At 36.9% G+C, this 12,545-nt stretch overlaps 1 protein-coding gene across 1 annotated transcript in view; it reads right to left on the bottom strand.

Annotated features, from left to right (window-relative positions):
- The window catches only part of PLXDC2 (plexin domain containing 2), a 271,382-nt gene that overhangs the window by 6,081 nt on the left and 252,756 nt on the right, over positions 1–12,545 (bottom strand). The window contains exon 13 of the mRNA XM_055709000.1: positions 5,707–5,867. Within this exon, the coding sequence (XP_055564975.1) occupies positions 5,707–5,867 (161 nt within the window). The remainder of the gene's footprint in view (positions 1–5,706; positions 5,868–12,545) is intronic.

Consider the following 12,545-nt stretch of genomic DNA (forward strand, 5'->3'; position numbering starts at 1 on the left):
GAAAAAAAGTTTACTGCTACATCTGCATGCCAGCGAATGTTTCCAGACACTGAAATCCTCTATACAGGTCAACCATTAGAATAATACCCAACAATTAGTGATTTTTCAGACCACTCCAGGTAGGGCTCAGGATTCAGGAACTACTGTGAGTTAGAAAACAGGAATGCAGATCCTTCCGTGCTGGTTGGTCTTTATGTTAAAAAACAGTCCCAAGCTTATTTAATTTACTACTAAAGATATACTTCAAGTTAAATAAGGAGGAGTAGAAGTGCACTCCCTGGACTCTGATCACGCACTTAATATCTTAATTGCCAAAGTCTGTAGCTGCTCATTCCTTCTTCCCTCTTTTTCTCCCAAGGTCACTCTCTGGCTCCATAGCACCAGTTCAACTCTCTGTGTGGCCATTTGAAAAACAGATTTCTGAAATTATCCATGTTAAAACATCCAAAGTGAAGTAAAACAAAGAACTAAAAAAGACACAGTTATGTGCATGTGTGTGTAAGTGTACATGTATGCTTCAAAGCAGCAGAATCAGCACAATAAAGCTATAGAAAACCTCCAAGGAGGGTGAGAACATCAAGGCAAAGGCTGAGACCTTTTAAAATGGGATCTTAATTCAAAAGAATAATTTGTAACCACAAACACCCACACTGCTCTTCAGTGCGTGACATTAATTACTACTAAGGCATACACAGCCGCCATTAAGAAATACATAGGCTCTGAATTCACTCATATCCTTACAGTTTCAGCGTCCACATGTGTTAGTAAGTTGGATTTGGTTTTGTACCTATAAGCTGAATACAAAAGAAAGGCTTTTTGCCTAAGGTTAAGATGGTCCCAATTTGCAGTGTTAGTTCAGACTCCTTGAATTCCCCTACCCGCAGAGAACTGCCACAGAATTTTATTCTGCTGTTGTTGAGCCCTACAAAAGCATGTTTGGCAATGGTATCACTGTGTCCAGCTGCAAAAAGACATCACAACATCCGACTCTCTGCCTTCATATTGGCCAGCAATTCTGCTGTCTCCTCAGCTGTGGCCAGATCATGTTGTCTTTGTTCTCCAAAGGCAGAGCACTGTGATGACAGCTGAGGTATGTTTCAAACATTAAGAAGACTTTGGACTAACATATACATAAGAAAGGTAAGAAAAACACAAAAAAAGCATGTGCATGAAAACTTCTGTGTCATGCAGCCTTTTGTGTCCACAGAGAACTGGGTGCAAACAGGCAAAAGACATTAGAGTAAAACACAGTCTGCCTTATGCCTTGATTTTCGATTTGCTAAATGCTCCCTGGATGTTAATGGCTCTCAGTGTCAAAGTTCACACACAAATGCAAGCCAATAAAGGTTAAAAAAAACATCAGCACAAGAAAAATAGAACAAGAAAAGGAAGCGAAATACAAAATACTACTAAGGTTGCTGTTTGGCCCAAAACTCATTGAAATTTGACCAAATCCATCTGACATATATGGGAATTTCTTTGCCCCACTTACATTCCAGCTCCAGATATCTATATCACTTTTGTTATGATCTATATCACAGGCATGCAATGTACTACAATAGGGGCATCATGCTTGGCTTCTTGGCCATCTAACCTTAAATCCTGAATGCAAGTATACTATACAAGTTAGTGAATAAATTAATTACTTTTAAATTGTGATATAGCTAGTGTGTAGCTACATGTCTTAAGCTAGATTTATGACATAAGCTTCCACTTTGTTGAAATACACATGAAAAGCACTATTTGACATGTACACTGCTTTTAAAAACAAGTGCAACTTCAAAATGTACTCAAAAGAGACAAGATTCCTTGAGGTAAGAGTAGGTATGTAGCTTGATTCAAAAGGGGAAATAACTGGAAACAAAGTAAAATTCAAGGGACAGAAAATACCATAAAGATAACCATAAATAAATAAAATATCAAAGCATACAACATCTGCTCTGTCACTCCACAAGCTAATCTTTAGTCAACGTTTACTTTCAGCTTTTAGAAAGAGCCTGCATTCACTGGAACTTTAATTGAAACTCCCTCAACTTTAAAAGTTGGTAATTAATTCCGTCTTTAGGTCACCAGAGAAGCATACAACTTAAACAATGAAACACACGTTGAATAGCGTGGGGGCTGGAAGAAAGAAGAAAACATTGCATTTTGATTTGAATCTTCTACATGCTTAAGAAAAAGGGGAACTTTTTTTGAAAAAAGTATTGAACTATTTCGATCTTATTCTTTCAAAATGATACACTATCACAGACAAATTGAATAGCATTGACTTCTCAAGCTATTTGTGCAAAACAGCTATTTTTGTTCCAGGTGGGGCTGCACATATGCATTGTGTACAACAGCTATGAACAAAACCACTAAAGAAAACATTTTCTTCAGACTTTAAGTGTAAAAAAAAAAATCACAGAATAACATTACGCTATTCTAGAACAATAGTTGTTTTTGAAATAAATGGCGTTTTTCTTGGCTTTTGTGTATCACTTGTTTAAACCAGCTAGTGCACTCAGGATGTCATTTAATGGTGCTCTGAGGTGTCGCAAGGGATTGCATTTATCAGTGCAAAGTTAAACACTACAATCAAAATGTAGGTGTATTTATCCCTGTCTGGGGGTGCTCACTATATAACAAACATGAGGGGCATCACAACTGGGATTTGAGATGAGCTATGTGAAAACCTGAGCGAGGACATAAGTGAATATTGAGTGATATCTGCAGAGAACACAAGAAAGAAAAAGACTTAAAGCCTCAGATATGGGATCAGTTTATCATACTTTTAATTATTCAGTAATCAGTTATGACTATAAATCAAATCAACCCAATATTCCTTATACAGCCCTTAACCTAAAAAAACCCAACAAAATCTGACAGATATGATGCTTTACCTACAAAATCATGACAGCGTCCTAGAATCTTAGATGTAAAAAAATTATTAATCGTGTTAAGTTTTGAATGAATGCTACGCTTAACGTCAATATGATGCCTCTATAAAGTAGCTTCTTTAAAAGTAAACACAAATGGGGCAGGTCCTCATTCTTTATCCTATCCAGCCTTAGATTTATATTAATTACTGATGATAAACTGATGCAGATCTTGATTTGGCTAGAAGACTTGATGGGAGACTAGGGTACTGGTAATTTTTTAGATAACTGCATGAAGGAGCTGCCTGTCCATCTGTCACATCTTGTTTTAACTGTGCAACTTCCTTTATTAATCAAAAGACTCATACAAAACAGTATCATACTGTGAAATATTTACGTGCTTGTTCTCATTTCATGACAAGTCCATGGCAATCTGCTTGAGCTCTTTCCCCAGAACAGTAACATCAGATCCACATTTCATTCATTTCCCACAAATAATGCAGCTTGTCTGCTGTGGTATGTGCGGTAACATGTTATCTGTAGCTGCTTACTCAATTTTTTTTCAATTGCACAAATCCAATAAGGAAGGCATTTTCATAAGTGACCTATTTATACCAGTTATGCCTCATTTTTATTTTTTTTAAGTACTTCACTTTCAAAATGGAAGTCTGAGAAGATACATTCTCCTCTGCATTGAAATAATGTACATCCTATAGATCAGATGAATATAAGAATAATATATTCTATTTATTTTTTGAATTGGTTAAATTATTTTCTTTTTTGTTTGGAAAGTAAATGATTAAACTTCTTAAAGAATTTTATTTCAAGAATGGATTACCTTATTCTGTTCTTCCTTGCTTATGATACTAACAATGGCTTCACAGCTTTTGAATTTGTGGAAATCTTCTGAAATACAGAGTAATCCCTTTCTCCACCCTTTGTGGTTTTACCACTCACAGGGAAAGGCCACCCCTTCACAGCTAGATTTTTTTATAATTTTATGTTAAATGACTGATTCTTCACAAGTATCACTATTTTGCTAGTAACCAAAAGCGGATGTAGTTTATACCAACTTTTGCATAAACTTGATTTTGACTGATTTAATTCATCCTGTCCTTATTAAATTATTTCCCCTTTATTTGAAACAGAAAAATTATGTTTTCTATTATTTCTGAACACCTACATTGCTTGCTAGAGATATTTTAGCTTTGACTGCAAAGAGTGATTAATACCACCTAAAGATTAAGTTCAGTGGAATAGGTTTAACAAAACTGACTGAGGCACCACTGTTTGCATGATAAGTACAATGTTGATGAATGAAATAAATTTACATACCATTACTATACTGAGAACAAAAATAAACAAATGTGTGTTTTAATTTGGTATTCTTCTCTCCTCAAAAAATGGTGTTGCCATTTACTTAGCCTTTTCAGTCACATAATAACAGATAAGAAACTTGTTTTTACTAGAGTAAAAGAAGAGAAATTCAATATGTGTGTGAAAAAAAAAAAAGGGAGAAATCCTTCTCTTTTGTACAAGGACTTCAGTGGAGTTTTGTTTGTCTGCATCAATAGAGAACTGGCTTGGAAAGTTCCATAGACATGAAAGAAAACTATTGATTTTATTACGTGGATGCTGTTCCCTGGTGGTTAACACAGTTACATTGCTTGAGCATAGAATACTGATAAACAATTCCTTTTGATTTCGGTCACTACTATTGCATCTAAGAAGTATATTTATTATAATACAATTTTAATCATTCTATCCATGTCCATGTCTCACTTCAATTCACACTGCTGTCACTAAGAATGAATGCCTGTATCTTCCTGGTCCAGTCTTTTACCTAAGCAATCCCTAGATATCCCTACTAACACTTCCCGTTGTTCTGTGTCTTCACTGTTGCCCATTAGAAAGTGTCCAGGCTCTTAAAAGAAAGGGAGTACTACAAGTGAGGTTTATGAACAGTCAGCATATTCTTTCATGTTTAGCAACTCTATGGTTATCATAAGGTAGAGGAACACTGCTGAGTTGAAAAAAACACAAGTAGGTGTAGAGGTATTCAGTTTTTTGTAGAATCAAACACCTATGGCGAATGCTCCTTTCTCATATTCTCATGTACAGTGGAGCTGAGCTGACTAAATGTCAGCATCTGCAATGTAGGCGTCTACACCTAAGGTAGTTATTGGTATCTGAGGAAGAAAAATGCTTATTTATATAATCCTGAAGAAGATGTCTCAAGCAGGTCAGATGACTCATGGTCTAAACCAGTCTTTTTCTCACTACACTAATAAAAAGAACAAAGCCAGATAATACTAGATTTAGATGTCAAAATTAGGTGAAAAGCATCTTTCCCACACTCTGAGGCAAAGTGTTAAAAGATTTCAACAAATGAATGTATGGAACAGCCAACACAGGTTTCAAACTGTCAGCTCTTCTAGAGAATTAAGAAAGCATACATTTTATTTTCCCCCAGAAAAATAACAGAAAAAATATGTGTCCCAAAATAAATTGCCAGTGCACATGAAAGCTAATGGAAAAATGCTATCATGAGTAAAATGAAGGATAGGAAAGAGAGGTGGGGTGGTATATGAGATATATCTTTTAGATATATTTCCTGTGTAAAAACAAACATAATAAAAAATAGCAATGGTAGCTAAAGAAGAAGCTGAGTGACAAACTTGCTAAGAACAAAACAGCATCACCTGCTAGGAGAGGTGCTTTCTTAAAAGTTTACGCTATGAACACAACAATACTTTCTAGATTTAGTTAAGAAAGTTCTATTCTGGAAACCCCAATCATCCTAGCTAAGTGACAGGACTAGTATCACAATACGTTTCTTTGGTCTTACCTCTATAAAGAAGAGACTAGCTGCTGACGTTGGATGATGATACATATAGACAGTCACGAGGACGGCTGCAGCCACAATGAGGACCAGGACTAGAATGCCAACAATTAAGCCAGCATGAAGCGTTCCACCTTTTTTCTCTGCCGCACTGTCATCTGTGGAAGCTGCACAAATGGCACACTTATTAGCATAGCAACTTATGTCTTATCCATTTCATTTCACAGATGGCAACTGAGCATTTGCTTTTCCTGTGTTGCATGTTCCTTGTTTTCCACAGCCCAAGTTGGAAAAAATGTTAGATGCCTCTTTCCCACAACTGCGTACTCTTATAATCTTAATGAACAGACATTTCCAAATGTTTTACTACTTCTAACTCAATAAACAAAATTAGTATCCTTTCTTTTTAATACAATCTGGACATTCTGAAGTTTCTAATTACCTTCATGATGAATTTTGCTTTGGTTTTCTCATAAAACTATCACAGTTGCCTACAGACAAGAAATACTAGTTGAATACATTTTGAATGTTGTATTTTTTTAAAAAAGGTTCAAGTTGAGACGGCCACAAACCCCTGTGAGGTCTAGCTAATAAACACATTCTGAAAGCCTGATTCATTAGCTTGGAGAGAGGTTTTGAACCACCCTGTGCAACTGAATCAGCCAAAAGTGAAACAGATGGATGCTAAATAACCCTGCAATATTCTAATCTTGGTCTGAATAGAACACTCATCATATCAAAGTATTACAGAAGACCATCCATTTACTAAACTTGGTATCAAGAGGCCACTAATGCTGTGCTCCTGTCAGGAGAAAAGACAGCTGTCTCTCTAACAAAAGCAACTTGTTGGCAGGGCTTCCAAATCAGTGACTGAAAGTATTTTAATAACACTGTAACCTTTGTGGGAAAAGTCTCTTCAATAAACTAGCCAACTTCTGTTTGGGTGTGATTTCTACTTTGGACAAACTGGAATATCACAGCAAGTACTAACATGATGATAAGCAATGATTCTTTGGCATCCTTTTGCACAAAGGAGAAGTGCTGTTCTACCCACTACCACAGGCAAAGAAGCGATTCAGAAGCCCTAGGTTTGAGAAACACCGGAAGACCACTGGTCATTTGGCTTCATAAATTTATGTCACTCTTCCAATATTCCCACTGTTTTCTGCCTTTCTGGCAATCCTTCAAATCACCTCCATGCCTTACTCCATACAACATCTCTCTGGTCTTGCTTTTGAGAAATTTTCTTTCAAATCCACATTTAAATTTCCTCTCAGCATGCTTGTTTGCCGAACTGACTATAATGAAAATTGTTTATTTCTGCAGTCATCCTTTTCATTGCGCCATCCCACTGAACTATTTGTTTGGTTGTCTTAGAGTGCCATGGTCTGTGAGGCCAGAGACCATCCCTTTTATTTGTTCTTGGAAGATAGCTATCGAGTGATCGGTAGGACTTCAAACAAATTACTATTATTGTTATTAATAGTAAAACCAATAACGACAGCAGTACCAATGACTGCACATGGTTTTTTACCATTCACCATACTGTGAGTAGAGCACTCCACGCTAATATTAAAAAAGAGAATTGGAAAGATAGAAGAAAGGTCTACTGATCTAGGTAGTGTTAAATGCCTTGTAAAAGGGGCAATAACAGAAAACAGGAACAGTTAATCTCAGTGCAACAGCTCATGCGTCCACCATGCACTTTTCTCACCAGATCAAGGCCAGCCTGCAAGGCTCATCACCCAGCAGATTGCAGAGCACCATTGCAACAACGGGGAGAAAAGGAAAATAAAGATGCATTATCATAGCCAAGAGATATTTCTAACTATAACATGGAAGTGAACCTATGGAGGAATTGAAGGGATTCATGTACACTTCCTCTGCTTTTGTCCATATTTCCTCAACCTTGAATCAGGACAACTGAAACCCTGCAGTGCTGCTCTGCTCTTTAATGTGAAGTCGGTGAGATAGCTTGTGGAGCAAGGAGCTGAGTAACATATTCAGTGGATAAACAAAAAAGAACCCAGTAATCTGAGAGGCTAAACTAGGACGTGGGAGGCGTTAACGAATCTAATAAAAAATTGCAAGCATGCACCCCTACTCAGGTACTGCCTAATCCTGGAGGTACCTGTCTTTTTACTGAAAAGTTCATGAGCACCTGTGCACACAGGAACTTCGGTTTTAATTATACTGACTGTGGACATCAAGTTTGAGCTTAGGCACTAACAACATCCAAGAACCATGCCTCTCTCTGACTAAATCCTACAAAGGGATTTACTTGGCATTCTTAAAGCTTAGTTCACACAGATGTACAGGAGCTTTTAAAAGAGAAAAGTAGGGTCAGCCCTATTTGATTTTTCTTTTTTTTTCTTCTTTTCTTTAACCAAGTACATACAGTGAAAATGTCCAAGCCATCCTTTACATTGCAGTGAAAGAAAGGAGGTATTGCCTAGGATGTAGAAGATCTATTTTCAAATGTATTCCCACTGCAAAGGGCACTTAAATAATTTCCTCGTAGTTGTAGAAATAAGTATAAGAGGATGCAAGATTCACGGAGGTCACAGGAAAGAAAGGTGACCCTAAAAAAGGTTCCTCTAACTTTCAGCAGCAGTCTTTTACTTGACATAGCCATTAATAATTTATTAAATAGCTATTCACTTTCAGCTGAGACTAGCTGAATATATACAATATAGCTGAATATGTACAAGCTCCAGTCTTAATTTCTGTTCATGCACAGTAACAGTATTTAGGACTTGCACATATAATTTAAATTGCCAAACAAATGCAAATTAAGCAACTGAAAGGCCATCAGGAAAGGCCTGTACATGCTCTGGCTTGAGCTATTAATTCCCAGTGATGAGCAGTTAGTTGTATGAGTCACCCTACTGAGGAGTAACTGCTCCCCAGAAGGAGCAGAGGATTCATAGTTTGTCTGTCTCATAATTGTCTTTTTGACAGCTTCATACTCTTGACTCTTCCCTTCAATGACACATCAGTGCCTCCTAAACTACTTGGTCACATGTACCTATTTTCAGGCCAGTTTGCACTAACTGTAATTTTTACTGTTACTATGTTACAGTTGAAGCCAGAACATCATATTCTGCACATTAAAAAATGCTGGGCTTCAGCAAAGGTCCCAACCACTCTGTTAAGGCCGTTGAATTAATCCCCTTTGATCTGATATTTTCTCAGTGTTTAGCATCCAGCTTTGCAAACAAGAACATTGCTCTTCCAAATAACACTGGTGACAACTGCCCGCTCAGATTTCTACTAGTCTAGGGTCGATCACTTCATGGACAACAGTGCAGTGATAAGAATGCCAAATACAAAAAATAATGAAATACGAGAAATTATTTCCTTAAATGACAACAAGTGTAAGTAACTTGTAGTTTCCATAATCGAAATTCAGTTCATTGACCCCAGGCCTTGAATACTCAAGAGAAATTGATTTCACTCTCTTTGCACAGAGACAATAAACAGTGTTGTCAACTTTGAAAATACTCTCTGCTGCAAAATCAACTGACAGTTCTTTTAAAAAGCCACCAAGGGAAATAGATGAAAAAAAGGATTTGGAAATGTTTTCAGGTGCAGAAATCTTATTAAGATTATCACAGCACATCTGCTGTTCCAGGCAAGGCTAAACCCATGGGAGGATATTTGTCTTATGAACAAACCTTTCCCAAAACGAGCTCTCTCTCAGTGGACCTTTCCCCAAACTTCTCTTGTGCTCAAATCCCCAACTGATACATAGATTATACTCTATATTTATAACTCCTCCCCAAATTCTCACATGTATAAAGCTTTTAACATCTCCAAAGTTTGTCTGCTTCTCATTAGGTGCTGAATGACAGGACAGAAACATCAAGTAATTTTTTTTCCCAAATACAATACACAATACAAACATGAAATAACTTCTCCTGCTGGAATCCTGTTTAAAAAATAAAAGTGAAAACACAATAAAAATTTTGTCATTTTTTGCATGATAAACACATAAAGACTGTATTATCTTTGGTTTTATTTTACTGTATTATGTCTCTAGTTACAGTTGGGTAAGCTTCTTCTGGAGTAGGAAAAAGAAAAAAACCTCAAGGAATTACGATGAATAAAAATCTTGTCCTAATCCATGGGGACTGTGATGCCAACTTTAACAGGAACAATGTTGTGCACAAACTGGGACTGCTGTTTAGAGTGTTTGTAACCATATTGTGGATGCTTTCTCAAGATTATTTTTTTCACTATTGCATATTAACCATCGAGATCTGCAACATAATGAAATACATTGTTTTCCAGTATCTAAATTTAAGGTTTACACAGTTTCTATTGTGATAGATTTCTATATGAGAAAACAAAATTGTAATACATACATGTACGCCTCTCATGATATGAGATGGAAAAGAGACTAGTATCTCTGACTGCAAAAGCAGAGATACATAAAAATTTATGGTAAAATGGAGGAAAAATATGTGAACTTCTGGCACCTCCTGGATAGAAACTTTCATTTTTTATGAAGTGACATAGAACAAAGGGCAAATGACAGACAAAAAAGTAGAATTTCATTCTGTGGACTTGGAAAATGAAGCTTTGCTTTTTCCTTCCAAAAGCCATCATTTCTTTTTACTCTTGTGTTTTGATCAGATGGTTAAAAGCCCCAATTCAAACTCACTTCTTGTATGCTCATGCATCTTTAAGGGATAAAATGCAATACCTTATTTGATCCTCCCGATTGACATAGCTATACTAGCGAAGCCAGGGATATAGATGACCTAAATAGCAGCAATCAGCCTAAAAATCATAACTTGGCACTGAATTTTGTTCTTTTCTCCCCTCTTTTTACTGGATGAATTAATTTTTATGGCAAAACCATGCATTTGTTGCAAAAAGATAGACAATGAACCCTGCAATTACTTCACATATAGGAATGCTTTAAGATAAAATGAGTGTTTGCTGTTAGGTCATATGGCAGCAACTGGAGGAATCCTTGTTTACCAAAACCCAAGATATTTTTAGCTGATTCTTCAGATTAATATGAAACTATCACATGGGTATGAGAACATCTATGCAGCACTATTGGTACGGAAATGCTGGTTTATTAACTTGACAGTGTTTATGGCACGGTTGTAGTTTTATGGCAAAACAGGTCTGGATACAAGTGCATGAAAACAGCTCCTACAGATGAAGCAGACTGGAAAAACACATACGTTCAGGTATAACTACATCTACAGCAGAGATTTATGTACTCTTTTATTGAGTATGCACTACATAGATTAATCATTACAGAACAGAATGTGTGATAGTGTTTTCAGAGCCTCCATGTAAACATGCCATTTTAAAATAGTTTAGTTGTTAACTGCAGAACTTCCCTTGTATTCCCCAATGTACATGTTAGGTAATGACTATTTTGGCACTGACCGTGATTTTGAAGCTGTAGCACATCCAGCCTTATAAAAATACATTTATTGATTAAAGTAGATTGTGCCATACTATTAATACTAATGCAAATTGAGTATCTTATTGTTCTTACATAAAACCCACTACCTTTCAAATACTAGCTTAGAAAAGTCAGATGTGCTTACATATTATTATTACTATTACTGAAAAATTATTATAGAATCACAGGAACTTGATGATCTTTGAAGAATGTAGCATTTAAGTAACTTAAAACTTGCTGTGACAACCCAATACTACTTGTTTTTATATTGTTCACAGGGATGCCATCAGAGACTGCAAGTTTTGTAATTCACTCTGTAAAACATATCTCAATCTGAAGTCCCGAGCTGGAGGGGGAAATAAGACATACTGAAGGCTGATTTCTTAGCTGCCCATTTCTGCTTCTTGGTGGGGTGCTGCTAATTTTGCTAGTTATATAGATTTGGTATATGAACAAAGGCATGTACTTCTTAGGACAGATGATATTTGATGTATCAGAAATCTATGATGATATATACACCCGTCTTTTTTAAAGTCAACTAAGCAAGGAATCAAGCAATTTTCATCCGTCTCCAAGGTTTATTTCAGAGTAATAAAACTGTCTGCCAGTGACGATGATGGAACATTCTGACTTTGAGCAAATCAGCTGAATCTGGCAGGTCAAACCTATGCCTCCTCACTACTACCCCTGTTATCTGTCCAATACACTACTGTACTTACGTTAATCTCATTCGACCATTCTTAAACCCAAAACTGTTCTTCTGTAGCCATCCTTGGACCGTTATTGATCTGGTTCCTCTCATCCAGGAGCTTCAGGGTGTCTGATAGCTGTTTCCACATAAGAGATCTTTACAAGCCATTTGGCAACATCTCCTTTCCATGTGTCTGCTCTCCTCTTTGGGCAGCCAGAGAACAGAAATCCTCTGTTGCTGCATGGTCTGGGGCTAACCTGCACCTACAGATCCAAGGTCACTCCACCACCTATACCCTATTAAGTATGTCATTTATAGCCTGGCAGCTGTATCACTCTATTTGCATGACTGTGGGTTCGAGTTAATACGCTCCTGCAAAGTGGGAGAACATAATGTTTAGGACAGCTGAGCACAACAGGGTTACAGCCTACAGTGAGCTCAGTAGAGCCACTGGATTTTTTCCTGTTTTGGGCCTCCATTTACATCTGGAATATGAGTCTACCAGAAGACTGATTGTTTTAAGGGCCAGGAACATGGTTCTTCAAACCTAAGCTTTTTTCCTGTACATAATGCAGATTTCTGAACAGATGATTAACGACCTACATATAGTGACTGTGCAAGGGAATAAGGGAAAGTACGATTGAAAGGATTCTCCAGAGGCTCAGAGGAATCTCCATAAAAATCTCTCTACCTTTTCTAGGAACAGCATGCTCTGAACTTCTC

The sequence above is a fragment of the Falco cherrug genome, chromosome 4, assembly GCF_023634085.1.
Source record: "Falco cherrug isolate bFalChe1 chromosome 4, bFalChe1.pri, whole genome shotgun sequence".
Lineage (NCBI taxonomy): Eukaryota > Metazoa > Chordata > Aves > Falconiformes > Falconidae > Falco > Falco cherrug.